General features: G+C 34.1%; 1 protein-coding gene and 1 non-coding gene across 2 annotated transcripts; one reads left to right on the plus strand and one right to left on the minus strand.

Moving 5' to 3' along the window:
* Positions 1–10,566: 10,566 nt before the first annotated feature.
* Positions 10,567–10,673, plus strand: LOC139865253 (small nucleolar RNA R71). Its single transcript, XR_011764773.1, has one exon. It is a non-coding gene; the product is annotated as a small nucleolar RNA R71 (small nucleolar RNA).
* Positions 10,674–14,041: 3,368 nt separating this feature from the next.
* On the minus strand, positions 14,042–16,886 carry LOC139862604 (short-chain dehydrogenase ptmH-like). Its single transcript, XM_071851217.1, has 3 exons — positions 16,527–16,886; positions 15,029–15,188; positions 14,042–14,489 (listed from the first exon to the last, which is right to left on the minus strand). Exons 1-3 carry the CDS (start codon positions 16,864–16,866, stop codon positions 14,153–14,155), a joined length of 837 nt encoding a protein of 278 aa, XP_071707318.1. The 5' UTR covers positions 16,867–16,886; the 3' UTR covers positions 14,042–14,152.
* Between the last annotated feature and the right edge of the window lie 4,304 nt (positions 16,887–21,190).

The raw sequence follows: 21,190 nt of genomic DNA on the forward strand, positions 1-21,190 counted from the left end.
TAGTTTTATATGTATGAATCGAATGATGTTATGAACATCATTACTACCTCAAGTTTAGTAGGTAAACCTACTGGAAGTGACACGAAATGATCTAGCTTCAAAGGATCTTGGATGGCTTGAAAGTTCTTGAAGTAGAATCATGACGAGAAAACAAGTTCAAGTAAGATTATCACTCGAATTAAGATAGTTATAGTTATAGAAATTGAATCAAATTTTGTATATGAGTATTACCTTGATTTAGAATGATATCTTACTGTAAACGACAAGGATTTCTTGAGGTTGGATGATCACTTTACAATATTGGAAGTGAGCTAGTAAACTTGGAAGTATTCTTGATTTTATGAAACTAGAACTTGTAGAATTTATGAAGAACACTTAGAACTTGAAGATGGAACTTGAGAGAGATCAATTAGATAAATAAAATTGAATAATGAAAGTATTTATAGGTGTTTTTGGTCGTTGGTATATGGATTAGATATAAAGGATGTGTAATTTTGTTTACATGTAAATAAGTCATGAATGATTACTAATATTTTTGTAATTTTATGAGATATTTCATGCTAGTTACCAAATGATGGTTCCTACATGTGTTAGGTGACTCACATGGGCTGCTAAGAGCTGATCATTGGAGTGTATATACCAATATTACATACATTTAGAAGCTGTGTATTGTACGAGTACGAATACGGGTGCATACGAGTAGAATTGTTGATGAAACTGAACGAGGATGTAATTGTAAGCATTTTTGTTAAGTAGAAGTATTTTGATAAGTGTCTTGGAGTCTTTAAAAAGTGTATGAATACATATTAAAACACTACATGTATATACAATTTAACTGAGTCGTTAAGTCATCGTTAGTCGTTACATGTAAATGTTGTTTTGAAAACTTTAGGATAACGATCTTGTTAAATGTTGTTAACCCATTGTTTATTATATCTAAAGAGATGTTAAATTATTACATTATCATGATATTATGATATATTAATATATCTTAGTATGATATATATACAGTTAAATATTGTTACAGCGATAATCGTTACATATATGTCTCGTTTCGAAATTCTTAAGTTAGTAGTCTTTTTTTACATATGTAGTTCATTGTTAATATACATAATGACATGTTTACTTATCATTTATCATGATTAAACATAGTGTATCAATATCTTAATATGATTCATATGTATTTAGTAAGACGTTGTTATAACGATAATCGTTATATATATTGTTTCGAGTTTCTTAATTCAATAAACTCAATTTTATGTATATAACTCATTGTTAAAATACCTAATGAGATACTTACTTATCATAATATCATGTTGACTATATATATAATCATATATATATCATCATATAGTTTTTACAAGTTTTAACGTTCGTGAATCACCGGTCAACTAGGGTGGTCAATTGTCTATATAAAACCTATTTCAATTAATCAAGTCTTAACAAGTTTGATTGCTTAACATGTTGGAAACATTTAATCATGTAAATATCAATTTCATTTAATATATATAAACTTGAAAAAGTTCGGGTCACTACAGTACCTACCCGTTAAATAAATTTCATCCCGAAATTTTAAGCAGTTGGAGGTGTTGACGTATCTTCTGGAAATAAGTGCGGGTATTTCTTCTTCATCTAATCTTCTCGTTCCCAGGTGAACTCGGGTCCTCTATGAGCATTCCATCGAACCTTAACAATTGGTATCTTGTTTTGTTTAAGTCTTTTAACCTCATGATCCATTATTTCGACGGGTTCTTCGATGAATTGAAGTTTTTCGTTGATTTGGATTTCATCTAATGGAATAGTGAGATCTTCTTTAGCAAAACATTTCTTCAAATTCGAGACGTGGAAAGTGTTATGTACAGCCGCGAGTTATTGAGGTAACTCAAGTCGGTAAGCTACTGGTCCGACACGATCAATAATCTTGAATGGTCCAATATACCTTGGATTTAATTTCCCTCGTTTACCAAATCGAACAACGCTTTTCCAAGGAGCAACCTTAAGCATGACCATCTCTCCAATTTCAAATTCTATATCTTTTCTTTTACTGTCAGCTTAGCTCTTTTGTCAACTTTTGGCGGTTTTCAACCGTTGTTGAATTTGGATGATCTTCTCGGCAGTTTCTTGTATTATCTCCGGACCCGTAATCTGTCTATCCCCCACTTCACTCCAACAAATCGGAGACCTACACTTTCTACCATAAAGTGCTTCAAACGGCGCCATCTCAATGCTTGAATGGTAGCTGTTGTTGTAGGAAAATTCTGCTAACGGTAGATGTCGATCCCAACTGTTTCCGAAATCAATAACACATGCTCGTAGCATGTCTTCAAGCATTTGCATCGTCCTTTCGCTCTGCCCATTAGTTTGTGGATGATAGGCAGTACTCATGTCTAGACGAGTTCCTAATGCTTGCTGTAATGTCTGCCAGAATCTTGAAATAAATCTGCCATCCCTATCAGAGATAATAGAGATTGGTATTCCATGTCTGGAGATGACTTCCTTCAAATACAGTCGTGCTAACTTCTCCATCTTGTCATCTTCTCTTATTGGCAGGAAGTGTGCTGATTTGGTGAGACGATCAACTATTACCCAAATAGTATCAAAACCACTTGCAGTCCTTGGCAATTTAGTGATGAAATCCATGGTAATGTTTTCCCATTTCCATTCCGGGATTTCGGGTTGTTGAAGTAGACCAGATGGTTTCTGATGCTCCGCTTTGACCTTAGAACACGTCAAACATTCCCCTACGTAATTATCAATATCGGCTTTCATACCTGGCCACCAAAAATGTTTCATGAGATCCTTGTACATCTTCCCCATTCCAGGATGTATTGAGTATCTAGTTTTATGAGCTTCTCTAAGTACCATTTCTCTCATATCTCCAAATTTTGGTACCCAAATTCTTTCAGCCCTATACCGGGTTCCATCTTCCCGAATATTAAGATGCTTCTCCTATCCTTTGGGCATTTCATCCTTTAAATTTCCCTCTTTTAAAACTCCTTGTTGCGCCTCCTTTATTTGAGTAGTAAGATTAGTGTGAATCATTATATTCATAGCTTTTACTCGAATGGGTTCTCTGTCCTTTCTGCTCAAGAAGTCGGCTACCACATTTGCCTTTCCCGGGTGGTAACGAATCTTAAATTCATAATCATTCAACAATTCAATCCACCTATGCTGCCTCATATTCAGTTGTTTCTGATTAAATATGTGTTGAAGACTTTTGTGGTCGGTATATATAATACTTTTGACCCCATATAAGTAGTGCCTCCAAGTCTTTAATGCAAAAACAACCGCGCCTAATTCCTAATCATGCATCATATAATTCTGTTCGTGAATCTTCAATTGTCTAGACGCATAAGCAATTACTTTCGTTCATAGCATTAATATACTACCGAGACCTTGCTTTGAGGCGTCACAATATATCACAAAATCATCATTCCCTTCAGGTAATGACAATATAGGTGTCGTAGTAAACTTTTTCTTTAACCATTGAAACGCTTTCTCTTGTTCATCTTTCCATTCAAATTTCTTCCCTTTATGCGTTAATGCAGTCAAGGGTTTTGCTATTCTGGAAAAGTCTTGGATGAACCTTCTGTAGTAACCAGCTATCCCTAAAAACTGGCGTATGTATTTTGGAGTTTTCGGGGTTTCCCACTTTTCAACGGTTTCAATCTTTGCTGGATCTACCTGAATACCTTCTTTGTTCACTATATGACCGAGGAATTGAACTTCTTCCAACCAAAATGCACAATTTGAAAACTTAGCGTACAGTTTTGCTTTTCTCAGCAACTCTAGCACTTTTCTCAAATGTTCTTCGTGCTCTTGATCATTCTTTGAGTAAATAAGTATGTCATCGATGAAAACAATGACAAACTTGTCAATATATGGCCCACACACTCGGTTCATGAGGTCCATGAACACAGCTGGTGCGTTAGTCAATCCAAACGGCATAACCATAAACTCGTAATGACCGTAACGCGTCCTAAAAGCAGTCTTTGGAATATCATCCTCCTTCACCCTCATTTGATGATATCTAGAACGTAAATCGATCTTCGAATAAACAGACGAGCCTTGTAGTTGATCAAATAAGTCGTCGATTCTCGGTAGTGGGTAGCGGTTCTTGATGGTAAGTTTGTTCAACTCTCGGTAGTCGATACACAACCTGAATGTACCATCTTTCTTCTTGACAAACAAAACAGGAGCTCCCCATGGTGATGTGCTTGGTCGAATGAAACCACGCTCTAAAAGTTCCTGTAACTGTGACACCGCTAATTTTTTTTTTTTTAAACGTGGCGGAAGCATAATATTAATTAAATACGATATCCACATTAACTATTGTTAATACAACCCGTGTCACGTGTCATTACATGATACTTGTTTATACGGAGAAGACATATTTACAAAAAGTTTACAAAAGATTATTGTTTTCATAAAGCAAGACAACATCAGAGTTGACTCCTGTCAAACATAACATCACCATGCCCGTCTTCTCCCAAAAAGCATTATCTACAAAAGCTATCAACCTGCAGGGAGGAGACGGAGGGGAATTAGCACGAAGCTACGTGAGTACGACTAACTACAGGCCATAGCATACATAAGTGTTATACTAATCATGTCACAATAGTCTAACACACAAGCATCACCCAAGTGCCGTCTACAGAGACTCTGGCGGCTCGACCAAATCATTAACCAGCAGCTGATCGGACTGGGGCTTACCAGAAGTTCCTCCACCACCGTATGTATATACATAATCCACACGCGACGGACGCGTCATTCACATATATATACACCACGATTGTCTAGGCCACCACATGAGGAACCCAACCCGCAAGTTGATCTCTCCTACCGAGGCCACCACACAATAGGGACGCACTGGGCTCCAGCAGACAAGCATCAACCAACATGCAGTCATCACAATGTACTAACTAACCACATCAATAAGTATATCTAACAAGCATGGCAATCATAATATAACATGCTTCTATATACTATATTCTTCAGTTAGTCCCACTCACCGATTACCAGCAAACGAGAAGGTGTTTAGTTATCTAATCACTGAACCTTCTCTTTCTCCTTTTCTCCTGAGAAATACATATACACGAGTTAGTTTATGTCCATAAACACAAAATAACACAATACAGAAAATTTTGTCAGAAAACTGTCCACTAAAAATTTTCTCCTTAACACTTCTGCACTTTCAAAATTTACATCATAAACATCAAAATACAAACGGACAGCATAACGGCTAAAAATCAACACTTTGGTAAAATATTCTGCCCTGGAGACTCAGTCGGTCGACTGACACTGACAGTCGATCGACTGTCTACACAGTCGGTCGACTGACCTTCTCAGTCGGTCGACTCACTTGGTATTACATCAATCGGCCGAATGTAAATCTCAGACGGTCGGTTGTCTTCGTTAATCGGCTGGTTCGACCCTCAGTCGGTCGACTGTCGACCGACAGTCGGCCGAGTGTGTTCATCTTCATCAGAAACTGAACAAAGGCTACGGACTTCACGATAAAATCCTCAAATCTCGATCTAGAGCTCGTTTTAAACACCAAAATCGACCACAACTTGTTCACTACATGTTATAGACTAAAAACCCACAACAATTTGACCATAACAACACTTAAATCACTTGTTTTGACACAAATTTACACTTTTATGAAAACTAACACAAAAACTCCATTTTCTTGAAGATTAAAGCATGAAAAGCTATGAATCTTACCTTGTTAGAATCAGTGAGTCACAAGGAACACAAAGATATGAACAATTTGAGCTCTAGCTAAAGATTAAGGATTAGGGTTTGATTGTAGGTGAAAGGAAGGTACGGGAGTGTTTTGGGAATTTTCTGGAAAATGCAAGAAGGGGATAGACATCAGTCTATTATTTGGGATTAAATCCCATACTGTGTAACTCACGGGTATTTATCAATTATCTGATATCTTTCGTACATCATTTGGCAACCCAAACGAAGTCCAAATTAAATAAACAAACCTGTTCTGTGACCCTTGTCACAAACTGGTCCTAATCACATTATTATTTAATAATAAATATTAAATAAAAATAAAAACATATAATAACACAATTCTAACTTAAGGGCACTTTAGTAATCTTACATCTAGGCCCGATTGAGGATGTTACAAATCTACCCCCCTTAAGAAGATTCCGTCCTCGGAATCTGGTCAAGGTCAAATAAATGGGGATAGCGCGCCCTCATTAACTCCTCGGTTTCCCATGTCAAGTTAGAACCTAAACTGTGTCGCCACTCTATTAATACCATTGGAATCTGCTTCTTTCTTAACTTGGTGACTTTCCTGTCTACTATTCGAATTGGCTCTTCTACTAACTTCTTACTTAAATCCAGTTTCAAATCCTTCAGCGGAAGAATCAAACTTTCGTCGTCTACTTTACACTTCCTTAAATAACACACATTAAACGTGTTGTGAATTCCTGCTAACTCTGAAGGAAGATCTAAAACAACAGTCTATTCATTCATAATTTCTTTGATTGGAAATGGCCCAATAAACCTCGGAGCTAGTTTACCACGTTTACCAAATCTGATCACTCCCTTCCACGGTGAAACTTTCAGATAAACACGATCACCTACATTAAATGTCACCGGACGTCTGCGCAGATTAGCATACATCTTTTGTCGGTCTCTGGCTGCTTTTAACTTCTCACGTGCAATTTCGACTTTTTCTGCAGTTAACTGAACAAATTCGGGACCTGCAAATTGTTTCTCACCAGCCTCTAACCAACACGTCGGAGTTCTACACTTACGACCATACAACATTTCATACGGTGGCATTCTGATACTCGAATGATATGAATTGTTGTAAGCAAACTCTATCAATGGAAGATGCGAATCCCAAGAACCACCATACTCTAAGACACTTGCTCTCAACATGCCTTCTAACGTTTGAATCGTTCGTTCCCTCTGACTGTCTGTTTGTGGATGATATGCTGTACTTAAATTCACACGCGTACCCAGATTCTGTTGCTCTGATACCAACTTGTGACACCGCTAATTTTTTTTTTTTTTAAACGTGGCGGAAGCATAATATTAATTAAATACGATATCCACATTAACAATTGTTAATACAACCCGTGTCACGTGTCATTAAATGATACTTGTTTATACGGAGAAGACATATTTACAAAAAGTTTACAAAAGATTATTGTTTTCATAAAGCAAGACAACATCAGAGTTGACTCCTGTCAAACATAACATCACCATGCCCGTCTTCTCCCAAAAAGCATTATCTACAAAAGCTATCAACCTGCAGGGAGGAGATGGAGGGGAATTAGCACGAAGCTAAGTGAGTACGACTAACTACAGGCCATAGCATACATAAGTGTTATACTAATCATGTCACAATAGTCTAACACACAAGCATCACCCAAGTGCCGTCTACAGAGACTCTGGCGACTCGGCCAAACCATTAACCACCAGCTGATCGGACTGGGGCTTACCAGAAGTTCCTCCACCACCGTATGTATATACATAATCCACACGCAACGGACGCGTCATTCACATATATATACACCACGATTGTCTAGGCCACCACATGAGGAACCCAACCCGCAGGTTGATCTCTCCTACCGAGGCCACCACACAATAGGGACGCACTGGGCTCCAGCAGACAAGCATCAACCAACATGCAGTCATCACAATGTACTAACTAACCACATCAATAAGTATATCTAACAAGCATGGCAATCATAATATAACATGCTTCTATATACTATATTCTTCAGTTAGTCCCACTCACCGATTACCAGCAAACGAGAAGGTGTTCAGTTATCTAATCACTGAACCTTCTCTTTCTCCTTTTCTCCTGAGAAATACATATACACGATTTAGTTTATGTCCATAAACACAAAATAACACAATACAGAAAATTTTGTCAGAAAACTGTCCGCTAAAAATTTTATCCTTAATACTTATGCACTTTCAAAATTTACATCATAAACATCAAAATACAAACGGACAGCATAACGGCTAAAAATAAAATAACCAGATAATCCATCAAGGAAACAATAGTAATCTTTTCCCGCTAAACGTTCTAGCATTTGGTCGATAAAAGGAAGCGGGAAATGATCTTTCCTTGTGGCGTCGTTTAGACGATGATAGTCTATACAGACTCTCCACCCAGTTACTGTTCTCGTAGGAACGAGTTCGTTCTTTTCATTCAGAATGACAGTTGTACCCCCTTTCTTGGGTACCACTTGTACAGGACTAACCCATGGGCTATCAGATATAGGGTAAATTAATCCGGCATCAAGTAACTTGATAACCTCCTTTTTAACAACTTCTTTCATGTTAAGGTCTAGCCTTCGTTACCTTTGTACCACAGGTTTAAAATCTTCCTCCATGAGGATCTTGTGGGTACAATAAGCAGGGTTAATTCCTGGAATATCAGTTGTTTTCCAGGCAATTGCCTTTTTGTGGGTTTTTAAAACAGACATTAACCTACCCTTTTCTTCATCAGAAAGATTTGGTGAAATAATGACCGGTAATTGTGACGTTCCTTGGAGATAAGCATACTCCAAATGTTCCAGGAGTTCCTTAAGTTCCAAGGCGGGTGGTTCTTCCAAGGAAGATTTTATCCGAAACCTATCACCATTTGTGATTTCTTCAAAAGGTTCAACTTCCTCGGGAATATCTTCTTTCATGTATTCTTCATCCGTGACTATCTTCAACAGCTCGTCTAACTCCATATCGGCATCAAAATCTTCACTCTCACCCATCACGGTGAAATTCGAGGTGTCAACATTTAATAATTCTTGTAATTCTTCCTCAATACAACAATCAACAATGTCTATTTTTAAACATTCGTCATCAGATGAATTAGGGTATTTCTTAGCCTTATCTATGTTTAAGATAATTTTATCATCACCCACACCTAAACTGAGTTCTTTATCTTTAACACGTACAATTGCATCTGAAGTATTTAGAAATGGTCGACCTAAAATTAAGGGAACCTTACTATCTTCTTCCATTTCAAGGACAACGAAATCAGCAGGAAAGATTAAGTGATTCACTTTAACCAGCAGGTTTTCAGCAATGCCAATAGGATAGTTGTAAGTTCTATCAGCTAATCGTATACACATCCTGGTTGGTTTTAAATCAGCTAAATTCAGTTTTAAGTACAATGAGTGAGGCATAAGATTAATGCTCGCTCCTAAATCAGCTAATGCATCGTACATTACTGAATCTCCCATCAGACATGGAATGATGAAACTTCCAGGATCTCCAAGTTTTGGTGGCATCTTTTGTTTTTACAAAATTTTCGAGCATTCCTCATTAAGGAATGTGGTTGAAACTTCTGCATATTTTCCTTTGTCAGCTATGAGATCTTCGATAAACCTCCCATAATTCGGCATACCCGCAAGAACATCTACAAGTGGTACATTTATACAAATTTTCTTATGTCAGCAAACTTGTTGTATTGTGCTTGTAATTTATCTTTCTTCAAACGTTGCGGGTATGGAATTGGAGGTTTGTATACCTTCAATGATGGTTGAATTTGAGTTTTAGGTGCACTTGTGGTTGGCATCGTATTTTCTTCCACCATAGGTTCTTTGTCTTTTGAAACACGAATATGAGCATGAGGGTTTTGAATATTGTGGTTAATGGTTAACCCACTTTTCATAGTAATGGAATTAACTTGCAAAAAAATACTTGAATTTTGAGTTTCCTTGCCCTTCGGGTTTAGTTACGTGTTGGATGGTAAAGTTCCCGATTGCCTTTCAGCAAGCAATTGGGATATTCTTCCTATATCTCTTTCAAGGTTTTGAATTTACGCTTGATGATTCCTTTGCACTTGCTCGTTTCCCGTTTGGACTTGTAATTGTCTCTTCACTTGCTCATTCGTTTCTGATTGACTTTTCTCAAAATTTATCATAACTTCTTCAAAGTTAGATTTCTTCTCTATTGGCTGCGTGTTATGATTTTGTTGTTGATATGGTAACTGAGGTAATGGTTGTTGTTGGAAATTTTGTTGAGGTGGAAATGGAGGTTGGTTTCTATTGAAAAAAACCAGGTGGTCCATTTCTTTGAAAAACAAAAATTTTCAGGTTTTGATACCCAGGATATTGATATCTAGAGTTTGCAGGTTGATAACCAGAACTCCCTCCTTGAAAATTGCCTTGTCTTTGATTGGCAATAAAATTAACTTGTGCTACTGAGTTCATTGGTCGATCATTGATATAACAATCTTTCGTGAGACGTGGCTGTCCACAGATTTCACATCCTACTTGCAATGCTAAAACTGTTGAATTTAGCTTCTCTATTTCTCTTCCAAACTTTTTGAATTGGTTTGACAGTGAAGCTATGATTGTGTTGTTATCTTCATTTTCTTCAAGGCTTGCTACCATCCTTCTAGGCTGTTGATCTCTAGACGGTGTCCATTCAAAAGTATGAACTGACATGTCTTCTAACATGTCATATGCTTGATTTGGTGATTTGTACATAAATACTCCTCCAGCGGAGGAATCTAATATACCACGAGTATGTTCATCAATACCTCGATAAAAAGTTTGTACTATTTGCCCTTTTTGCAATCCGTGTTGCGGACAATTTCGTAACATTCTTTTTAATCTTTCCCAGGATTCATAAAGAGTTTCATCCGACTTTTGTTTAAAAGTGGTGATTTCAGTTCTAAGCCTTTCGGCTTTTGCCGGTGGAAAAAATCGGGTAATGAATTTTTCTCTTAATTCGTTGAAAGTTGTGATGGAATCATGCTTTCAACCATGCTTTTGCGTCTCCTATTAACGATTATGGAAAAGTTCTTAACTTAAATGCATCTGAAGAAACATCTTTGGTTTTGTACAGTTCACATAAATCTTTAAAAGCTTCTAGATGTTCTATCGGATTATTATTAAGTCTTTCGTCAAATTGGTTCTCACGAACCATGTGCATAAACTGTCCCTTGACTTCCCAGTTTTCAGCCTCAATTTCAGGTCTTCTTATAGGTGCAAGAGCGAGACGGGGAACAATTTGTCTGGTATTCCACATCGGTAGGTCATTTGGATCACGTGTTTCTTCAGCCATTTCTTCTTTAATGACGATGGTTTCAGATTCAATTTTGATTTCTGGTTGACCACTAGTGTTTCCTACTTGTTTATCTTTTTTGTTGTTTTTCGGTGTTTTCGGTTGACTAGTACTATCTAATTTTTTTTGTTTTTCCTGTTTTAATCTTTTGTTCAAGTTTCTTTCAGGTTCTAGATTAGGTGTAACGAGTTTAGAATTTCCTGAACGGGTCATACAATTAAAAAATTGTATGTAGTCTTGAAGGATTTATTCACTAAGTGTATAAACATTGAACTTTCTTGAAAAATGAATTTTCACGAAAGGATCGAATAACTAAATACAAATAAAAACCTTTAAACAAACAGACTTTTTTTTTCCGATTTTGCTCACGTTTTGAATAGCCAAAAGATGTAGCAGGTAGCCAGGATCCTTTAAATCGGAAAATTCACAACTTGCCACTAACAAATCCAACTATTACTATGAATCAGAAAATCATCTATTTCGTTTAACTGCCAACTCCTCGGCAGCGGCGCCAAAAAGTTGATGCGCGTTGAAACGATACCTTTTATTATGAACGGATTTGGATTGAATTTATTACACGAATTCGAATGTGTTTATATGGTGTTTTTATGATTTCGGATTGATTTAACACATATAGGCAACTAGTCATATTCATGTAGTAATAGTTCGTTGGTAAATCCGGTTCGTTCCACAGGGAGACGGAGTTTTTGAGAATTTTTAATCGCTAAAAGTTAAACTATTAAAAGGGGGTTTTAGATTATGTTTTAATTTTAACAAAACGGAATTTAAATGTAACTAAAACGAAATTACTAAATTAACGAAACTAAATAAAATTATAAAATTAAATGCTATCGATATTAAAACTACACTATATTAATCAAAATGCAAATAAACTAATTAAAACTAAATTTTGTAAAAATATAAATTAAAAACAAACTATTCATACTATATATTAAACTTATTGTAATTAAAGGTTGTATGTAAAAAGTAGTAAAATGGTAAAAAGTGAGAAGTGAAAGTAATTAAAGTTTATCTATGTAGTGAAAAGTGAAATTGATGAGATTTATAAGAAAATCAAGTAGTGGTTACTAAAATATGTCCCCTCTGGATTATGGATCGTTTTTAAGTCCGATTACGATGTTTTTATATATAACTTTATATTTTATCTTTCGATTTTTTTAAACTTTTAACTAACTAAAATTAAATCTAACTTTCGTTAGATCTCGTTTTAGCGAATTAAACTATACCCCGACGATTCAAATTGAGATTTTATCCAGTTTTAACTTTCGTTAAAACAAAAATTATAACGGTTTCCCTTTTTATAACTACACGATTATATAAACTATAATATTACCCAAATCACCGAATCATATTTCTAAATTGTTGTCAATAATTTGTTCATATGTCTGTCTAGATCACTAAAGTGTTGAAGCACAATTTATATAAATTTAATTAACTTTCGTTATCAATTTAATAAATTATGTGATAGGGGCAAAAATATTAAATTATATAATAATTGATCGGTGATTAAACTCAATGTTAAAAATAGTCAAAGTTACATCGTAATATTATAAATGATTCGGTCCATTGTCAACAGGTTCTACATTTTAGTAACCACTATGGTATTTAGTTGGACATTATAATGGTAGTATAAAAATATAAATTATATAAAGTGAACATGGGTACAATAATGACAATAATAATAACGATAGCAATAATTTAAAGGGAGATGATACTTACACACCAATTTTTGAGCCATACACATTTCTTACCATAAAACTTACAATAATATCCTCAAAGTTATCTAGGGAGTTGAACCACTATTATTGTAAGTAAGGACATATTAGTAAATTAAATGTGTATGGATTAAAAACTGGTGTGTGAGTATCACCTCCCTAATTTAAATGATACGACTTACAATAATCTTCACTTTCATTATCTTCAAACGGTTGAAACTAGAACTTAAAATACTCGTACAGTACTAAATTACAACAATACTTGAAAGCTAACTTAAATTTACGGAGTAAATTAAAATGTTCTTAAGGAATTGAACTGAAATATGAAAATTGGGTTTGTGTGTTGACTACCACACTTGTCTCCCCCTCTTTCTTGTGAATATACGGAGTATATATAAACGTCCAGTTGACCAAGTCAAATGGCTGTTCATCTCAAATAAGGCGAAGGTTCGATTCTTGAATCGGCCACCATTTGTGCTTGGCGCTGGAACAGGGGTTGGTTCCGACCACACTTGCCTGGGACTGCACACGACCCGGTAGGCAGTTGGCATCCAAAGGGTGCACGGGGTTAAAGGTTCCCCGCCGATCTAACCTTTTATCTCAAATATATATAGATATATTAGAGAGTGTTTTTTGTGTGTGTATAGTGTGTGTTTTGTGTCTAGTGAGTGTGTAATGTGTTTGTGTGTGATATTACTCAGCTCCCAATTACATTTACTCCCTCCGTTATTATTATTATTATTATTATTATTATTATTATTATTACTATTATTATTATTATTATTATTATTATTATTATTGTCGTGCAAATGTGCAAAATCATCACAACTTGTCCAATGGTTAGCTTTGATCTCTTGTACTTTGTGTTTGTTGACTTGTAAATTTTTGTCTTTAACTGATTTCTTAACATAATTTTCACCTCGAAGCTTCGTTTACATTCTCGAATTATTTATACAATTACAACTTGAAAATGAAACAATTACAATTAAAAACATATTATTTCGGACTGATATTGTTAATAGAAATGTGTACGTTTTTAGCAATATCAATCATAATATATTGGCCCGTTTAGATATATGGGTTAAAATAACTATCTATCAGTTTGCCAACCATGTGCACACTAAAACATTAGGTAAATGGGTCTACCATCAATTATGCAAAATTGTTTTATGTTGGTTCAACATAGTTAATTGGCTTCTAACCCTGAATTACATTCTATCAGATAAACAACGAAAAAACTACCACAGCATTTATTTAACATACAAGGGGAATTGTGAATTGTAAATACTGTAAGTCTGTAACAAGTTAAAGAAATGTACAAGCATCTGGTCAGGTGAGACGAGTTATAAATATTGAAATTAACATTTCATAGCCTTTTTTAAAAGGAAATCTTTAATAAAAATAGGCATATGGTACATGATAGCCATTATAGTGGAGAATTGCCCCAATGACAACCAAGAAGGAGGATCTTCTTTCACTATTGCATCTACCGTCTTGTCTGCAAACTCTTTTGATGGCATTGACTTTTCACCTTGTGATAAATAGGCTCGTGCTTTAATTGCATCTTCGTATTTCTTGTACAGTTTCGATTCGGGCATGCTATTGTAGCTAGCTGCAGCTGAACTGCCAATATTTGATCTTACTGCTCCAGGTACAACGTTGATTACGTTGATACCGAGCGGCTTCAATTCCAACCTGTTCACCTCAAAAGTAGGTTAATTTCATTTAAAGAATTGGATAGTGAATGGAGGATGTAGTTCCGTTACATTATTACCGACAGAAGTTAATACATTTTCATTTAGACGTTATAATATTTCCAGATCTATACATCAACGTGCATTAGTGGTGGCAATTTCAGCCCATTAACTAGTCAAAAGTGTTATTCAATGTTTACAGCAGCGTAAGTCATGTTTTTCAGAGGATTAACTTCCTATTGTAGTAAACATGGGTTTTATACTGAATGTGACTTGCATCTCTAATTTCAAGGTACACCACCGAAATATTTGAAGTCAATCACAATCTTGGAACTTCAAGAATCAAGTCTCCTACCCTAGATTCAACTTAGCTTTTGCATTATGTTACATTTATCAAGAGATTGCCTTAAAAGATTTTGCTATGATGATGTTTTCTTATATATATAGAGCATAATATAAAATAAAACAAAATCTGAAGGCGGGTGTTTAGGTAGAGGATGGATGGCATAGTTATGGGTTGAAAGTTTTGGGATAACAAACCTTAATGTATCCGTTAGCGCGTGTATAGCAGCTTTAGATGCAGTGTAGACACCTGACCATGGTCCAGGTGCCAACACAGTCACACTTCCAACATTCACAATCTTTCCCTTTCTTCTTGATGCCATGTGAGGAACTACTGCTTGAATCAACCTCATGGAACCTACATGGAATCCATGAAAAGAAAGCGATACTTTAAGAATCCAAGATAGCAACTAACATTAATAGATGATAAGATAGTTATATATTTTTAAAATCATGCAAACAATTGGGGCCACACCAATGGGGAGCATACCGAGTCTAATAGGTGTAGGCAGCACTTTGCACTATTGCGAATTAAATCAATACCAAACTTTTTAAGCATAATTTATGAAAAACAATACTAGCAGTTTATTGGGAAGGTTTATGACAATTATGTTCTAGCCATAAGATCAGTTCTTCCTCCTCAATATTCGAAGAATGCAGAGTTAAATTATTGGAAGTTCCATGTTCAAACATTTCCTTAATGCAGACGACAAGTCTGATACATTAATGCAAGCATTTTAACCGCTTCAACAGATAAAAACTGTCAGTTTGCTATCTATAAATATGTACTTTGTGGTAAGATATGGATGCCATTTTTTTCTGTTCCTATCATGACTTTGAAAACACACAAAAATTGATGTTTAGTGAAAACTTAATACAACAACAAAACCCAATACCACATGAGTGGTGTATAGGGAGGTGAGATGTAGACAATTCTTCCCCTATCCGAGAATAAAAACAAGTCATTTCTCCACCCAGAGTAAAAACACACTCAAAGTAGAGAAAGTCATCCCTCTCTATTCAACGGATAAAGAGATTGCTTCCGAGTGGACCTCCGGCCAATAAGTAGGGGATTTTTTTAAAAAAATAGTAAAATAAAATTGAGACGTCATGAAAATGATAGAATCAAATTTCCATGGGTTTTATATCTTGCATGGAATTCAATTTAGGCTCTAAACGGCAGCCAAGACGCTAATAAATCGACGCTTGCTATTGACTCAAAAATAGAGCCGACAGTGAAAACTTAATAATCCCTGCTTAAAGTTCTAAGCTTGGACGACTCGTGAAGGGATTTAGTCGGACTATCCAGCAGCTAATAATTGGGGCTTATAATCCTGAAGGTTGGTGTTCACTCACATAATTATCTAGTCTTTATGTTCATACCGAATTCTGCATACTTTCATATATAAGTTCAAACATTATCTAGGGCTACACCTCTAACATTGATGACCACATCTGTCTAACCTAGGCTAATAGCTGAAAGTAAATACCTAGAATTCTAAAATAAACAACTCCAACTTCAATCAATATTCGCCCTATTTTTAGAAAAATATTCATTATCTTGTAATTAAACTCTCATCTACGCAGTACCAAAAACAATACCTAAATACGGAATATAAAATAGTATAAAATAATGAGGTATACATCTACAACTAGCTTCGTAAACAGAAAATAATGAGGTAAACAAGAATACTACCATAAACATTGGTATTGAAGGTATGTTGAACAGATGAAATAGGGATTTCAGCAAGAGGACCAATACACTGAACACCGGCATTATTAACAAGCACGTCAATACGCCCAAACTTATCCATTACATTCCTTACAACTTGTCCAACATTCTGATCCAACAACACATCAAGCTCTTGAAGAAAAAAGGCATCGGGATCACCATTCAAATCGTCCATAGATTTAATCGAACGCGCAGTCGCGACAACGATACAGTTTCTGGCGGCGAAAGCGCGGGCAAGAGCGTTTCCGATGCCGCCTGATGAGCATCCTGTGATGAGCACCACCTGTTTGTGTAAAGTCTCCATTCAGAAACTGGTGAAAGTAATTGGGGGGTGCGGGTGTCATTTTATTGACATTGCAAAATAATAAATAAAAGCAAGTGGTTAAGCAGACAAAAATGGAAATCTCAACTTATTCTAGAATAGATTATTATTGTCTTAAATTCTGAATTTTTTTTTGAAACGGCAAAATTATATTAAAGAAAAACTTAGCAAGAAGCTAACAAGGATAGAAGGAATACAATGGCGAGTGTAACCACGAAGTCCAATTTAAGGAAGACTTGTGGTACCTCGAAAAAATCTAATTAAAAGCGGACAAAACAATGTAATCGAAAACATATGATTTTCTAATGTTGTGATCATTAAAAATAATGCCGTTCCTGAGCCTCCAAATGTGCCAAAGAGTTGAGATCGCCGCCACTTTAACAATGAAACTTTTGTTGCCGTTCTGAGGAAGGGAATTGATCCAAGACCATAATTCTTCCACCGAGTTCAAGATTGGGATCGAAACATCTAGCCATATGCCTACCTTGCACCAAATTTGATGACTTGTGTCACACCTTATGAACAAGTGATTACGGGATTCTTCTGAAACGTCACAAAGAGCACAAGTGTTTCTGTCCACGAAAATATCTCTATGCTCAAGGTTTGGGATGGTAGGAAGACGGTCAAGATTAAGACGCCATATGAAGATGTTTATTTTGATCGGAACAGTCTTACACCACATGGAAAAGGTGGAAGTACTGACCGAATTTGAGTTTTCAATGGGACGTCTAGCTTGAGCAACGGTAAAAGTGTTATCAGGGGGATTATCCCATGTCCAGTGATCCGAAACTGCAGAAAGGGAAACCGAGTGAAGAGCTTCGCATAATTCGGTGAATTCACTATCTTCCACACCTCCTCTTGGAGGCCGACGCCAAAACCACAACCAAGACCCATTAGAAAATCTAGAGGCTACTGAGCTTGTTCGATTCTGATCAAGAGAGAATAAACGCGGAAAACGAGAAGCAAGAGAGATGTCAAAAATCCAAGGGTCATGCCAAAACAGTGCGTGTGAACCATTACCCAATTTTAGGCGTAAACTGCGTGTTGAGATGTAATTGTTGGTGTGTGTCAATTCTATACATCTAACAATGTTCGCCCATGTGCCTGAAGCATTTTTAGCGCATGGAAGATTTCCGCCAACAGTGTTTCCATGTAGTGCACATATGACCTTAGCCCAACACGTGTCTCGATTATTTACTAGACGCCATCGCAATTTGTAAATTAAAGCTAGATTTGCGGCTTTTAAACTTGCAACCGAAAGCCCTCCTTTTTCTATTGGATTGAGAATGGTGGTCCAACTCACCCAATGTACTTTATGGATTTGGTCTTTTCCACCCCAAAAGAAGGAAGCGCGAAGAGATTCGATTTTATTGATCACATTATTTGGAGCTTTAAAAAGCGACATGTAGTATGTTCCTAGAGAACCCAAAACCGACTTGATCAAGGTTAATCTACCTCCAAAAGAGAGTAGATTTACCTTCCAAGAATTAAGACGCTTCTTCACTTTTTCAATAATAGGAGTCCATCCTTTTGAATGATTCATATTTTGACCGATTGGAATACCAAGGAAAATGAATGGAGTTGTCGCCGCTGAGCAACCCATTAAATTTGCCTGTTAACTTCACTAGAATTATCTCCTAGCCCGAATAGGAAAGATTTTAGGAGGTTAGTTTTTAAACCTCTTGTGTCGTCTATTGTGAATATAAACATTCGTAAATCAATTTGTGTCGTCTATTGTGAATATATATATATATATATATATATATATATATATATATATATATATATATATATATATATATATATCACAACCAAATACTATATAGAAGATCAAACATCTTAAAAAATAATGATAAAAATGTGTATTTATATAACTCTATCAATTGTTTCATTTGAAAAGTGTCATTATTTCATTTGAAAAGTGTAGTGAGGTGAAAAATGAAAAATAGTATTTGAAGACAACAATGACTATCAATTTAATTAGGTACTATATATAAGGTAAGTGAAAAGGTTAAAACTGTTGTTATTATTTATGACATAACATAAAGTTATTATGAATGTTTAGGAAAAATGAAAAGTTTAAAACTATTGTTATTATGCATAACATGCATCAATTTTAGTTATAATTAAAAATATTTAGGATCAAATGTATGATAATAACTTAATATCAATAATCAAACTGAAAGACTTTATATGCAACATTTTATTATTAATTTTTTAGTTCTAAATTGTCTTATCCTGATTAATTAATCAACTATTTTTACCATCTTTATATTTTTATTTTCTTAAACACATCTATTATGAGTAATAATTAAGTAATTATAGTTACATGAAAACTCAAATATTTGATACGTAGTAAGTATTCACTTAATATTTAATAGTAAGCTGGTTAATATTAAACTTGATGTAGTAAAATTAACAATTATATGCTAATTAAACTACTCCGTAATAGCTACTCGATCAAACATAACATATAATATGGTTGACTTATTCAATACATGTTAAATTATCTTTGTTATTCAAGAATCAATTTTTTTTACCATCGTTAATTACATTAATAATCATTTTACTATAATTTATCATAATAATAATAATAATGTTATATTGTTATTCATCATCATATAAAGTAAGTATTATCCATGTATAGAAGGCATAATTTTTTATATCATATTATCTATCAAAGAACTCTATGATGTAAATGATTGCTAAAAGATTAAGTTTAATAATTAAACATAAAAAATATTAAGAATCAAGATAAAAGTCAATTAAACAAAACGTACATACAATTCAATAGAATAGTAAAAAAAAATTTGCATTCTTTAATATTTGTAACCTACATCCATAACAAATATGATACAAAAAGAAGGCATAATTTCTTTATCCAGTATCAAAGAACTATATGATGCAAATAATTGCTAAAGAAAATATTTAATAATACAACGTTAAAAGGAAATATTGAACATTAAGAGAAAAGCTAAATTAAACAAATCATACTTACAATCCAATACAAAAGTGAAACAATTTGTGTTCTCTAATATATGTACATATTCGTAATAGGAAATACTCCGCAATACTTTGTCCCTTAATGTTGTAATATCTGAAACTTGTCCGAGTAAGATGTTGACATCACTACATATTAACAATAAAAGAAACCTAAACAATAATAATAATAATAATAATAATAATAATAATAATAATAATAATAATAATAATAATAATAATAATAATAAATAATTAAAAACACAACAAATACATTATTGACGAAGATCTATAATCGACGTAAAATTAACACCAAAGATAGTATACAACAATAATATAAATCACATACAAATCTAATATATATATATATATATATATATATATATATATATATATATATATATATATATATATATATATATATATATATATATATATATATATATATATATGAATTCTAAACAACTATCAAAACGGATAAATTTCACATGATAATAGAAAAATACTCATGTACACCAATAACTTGTTAATAAAGTCATACCGTACCATAAGTCTAACGTTCGTGTGATAGATGAATATACAACATTACATGAGGAAATAATCTTACTAAATTGATGATGATGATGATTAAGAACTAACATATATAAAACTCTATCAATTATTAGTTAGTATTTGCAATGTATGTGGTGAAATGAAAAATGTGTATTATGAAAATGAATAATGAGTATATATAGGCAGTATTATAATAACTTATTTAATATAAGGAAAATGAAAAGGTTAAAACTTATTTATTTATTATAAGAATAATGAAAGGATTGAAATTAATCAATTTAATACATGAAAAATGAAAGGATTAAAACTTAGATATTATTATTAATGAATTTTCTAATTCTTTTATTTTTTTAATTATTACTTTATTATAAAATTAAGTAGGAAATAAGGAAAAATGTTTTTTTTTAGTTGTAAATGATTAAATTAAGAGGTTTTAGTGCCCTCATTATGACTCAAGGAGTCACTTTTATATTATATATAGAAGATTTGTCTCATATTTATATTCATAGTTCAAAATTAAATTTAAATAAAAATAACAAGTTAAAGTTCTTTAATATCCTTAACTTTACATATAAAATGAAAAATATAGATAAAAAATAAGTACTAAATGTAAATTAAATGCTAATAACAATGTCATATCATATACTTAAATGTTTGATGCCCCGTGTGTTTTGATAAAAATAGTTTTGATGATAACAATAAATCCATATATGTATAAATATGGTAAATAACACAACTCCATAAATTTTCACCTTTTTTAGCAAACAACGAACAC

Source organism: Rutidosis leptorrhynchoides, chromosome 8 (genome assembly GCF_046630445.1).
Source record: "Rutidosis leptorrhynchoides isolate AG116_Rl617_1_P2 chromosome 8, CSIRO_AGI_Rlap_v1, whole genome shotgun sequence".
In the NCBI taxonomy this organism is placed as follows: Eukaryota; Viridiplantae; Streptophyta; class Magnoliopsida; order Asterales; family Asteraceae; genus Rutidosis; species Rutidosis leptorrhynchoides.

What these genes read in the sequence shown, in the direction of transcription:
- LOC139862604 (XM_071851217.1), bottom strand. Translation starts at nt 16,866, where the DNA reads ATGGAGACTTTACACAAACAGGTGGTGCTCATCACAGGATGCTCATCA. An exon ending in CTTCAATACCAATGTTTATG is followed by an intron (nt 15,189 to 16,526) that starts GTAGTATTCTTG and finishes GATTCCATGTAG; the next exon opens with GTTCCATGAGGTTGATTCAA. An exon ending in GCGCTAACGGATACATTAAG is followed by an intron (nt 14,490 to 15,028) that starts GTTTGTTATCCC and finishes TGAGGTGAACAG; the next exon opens with GTTGGAATTGAAGCCGCTCG.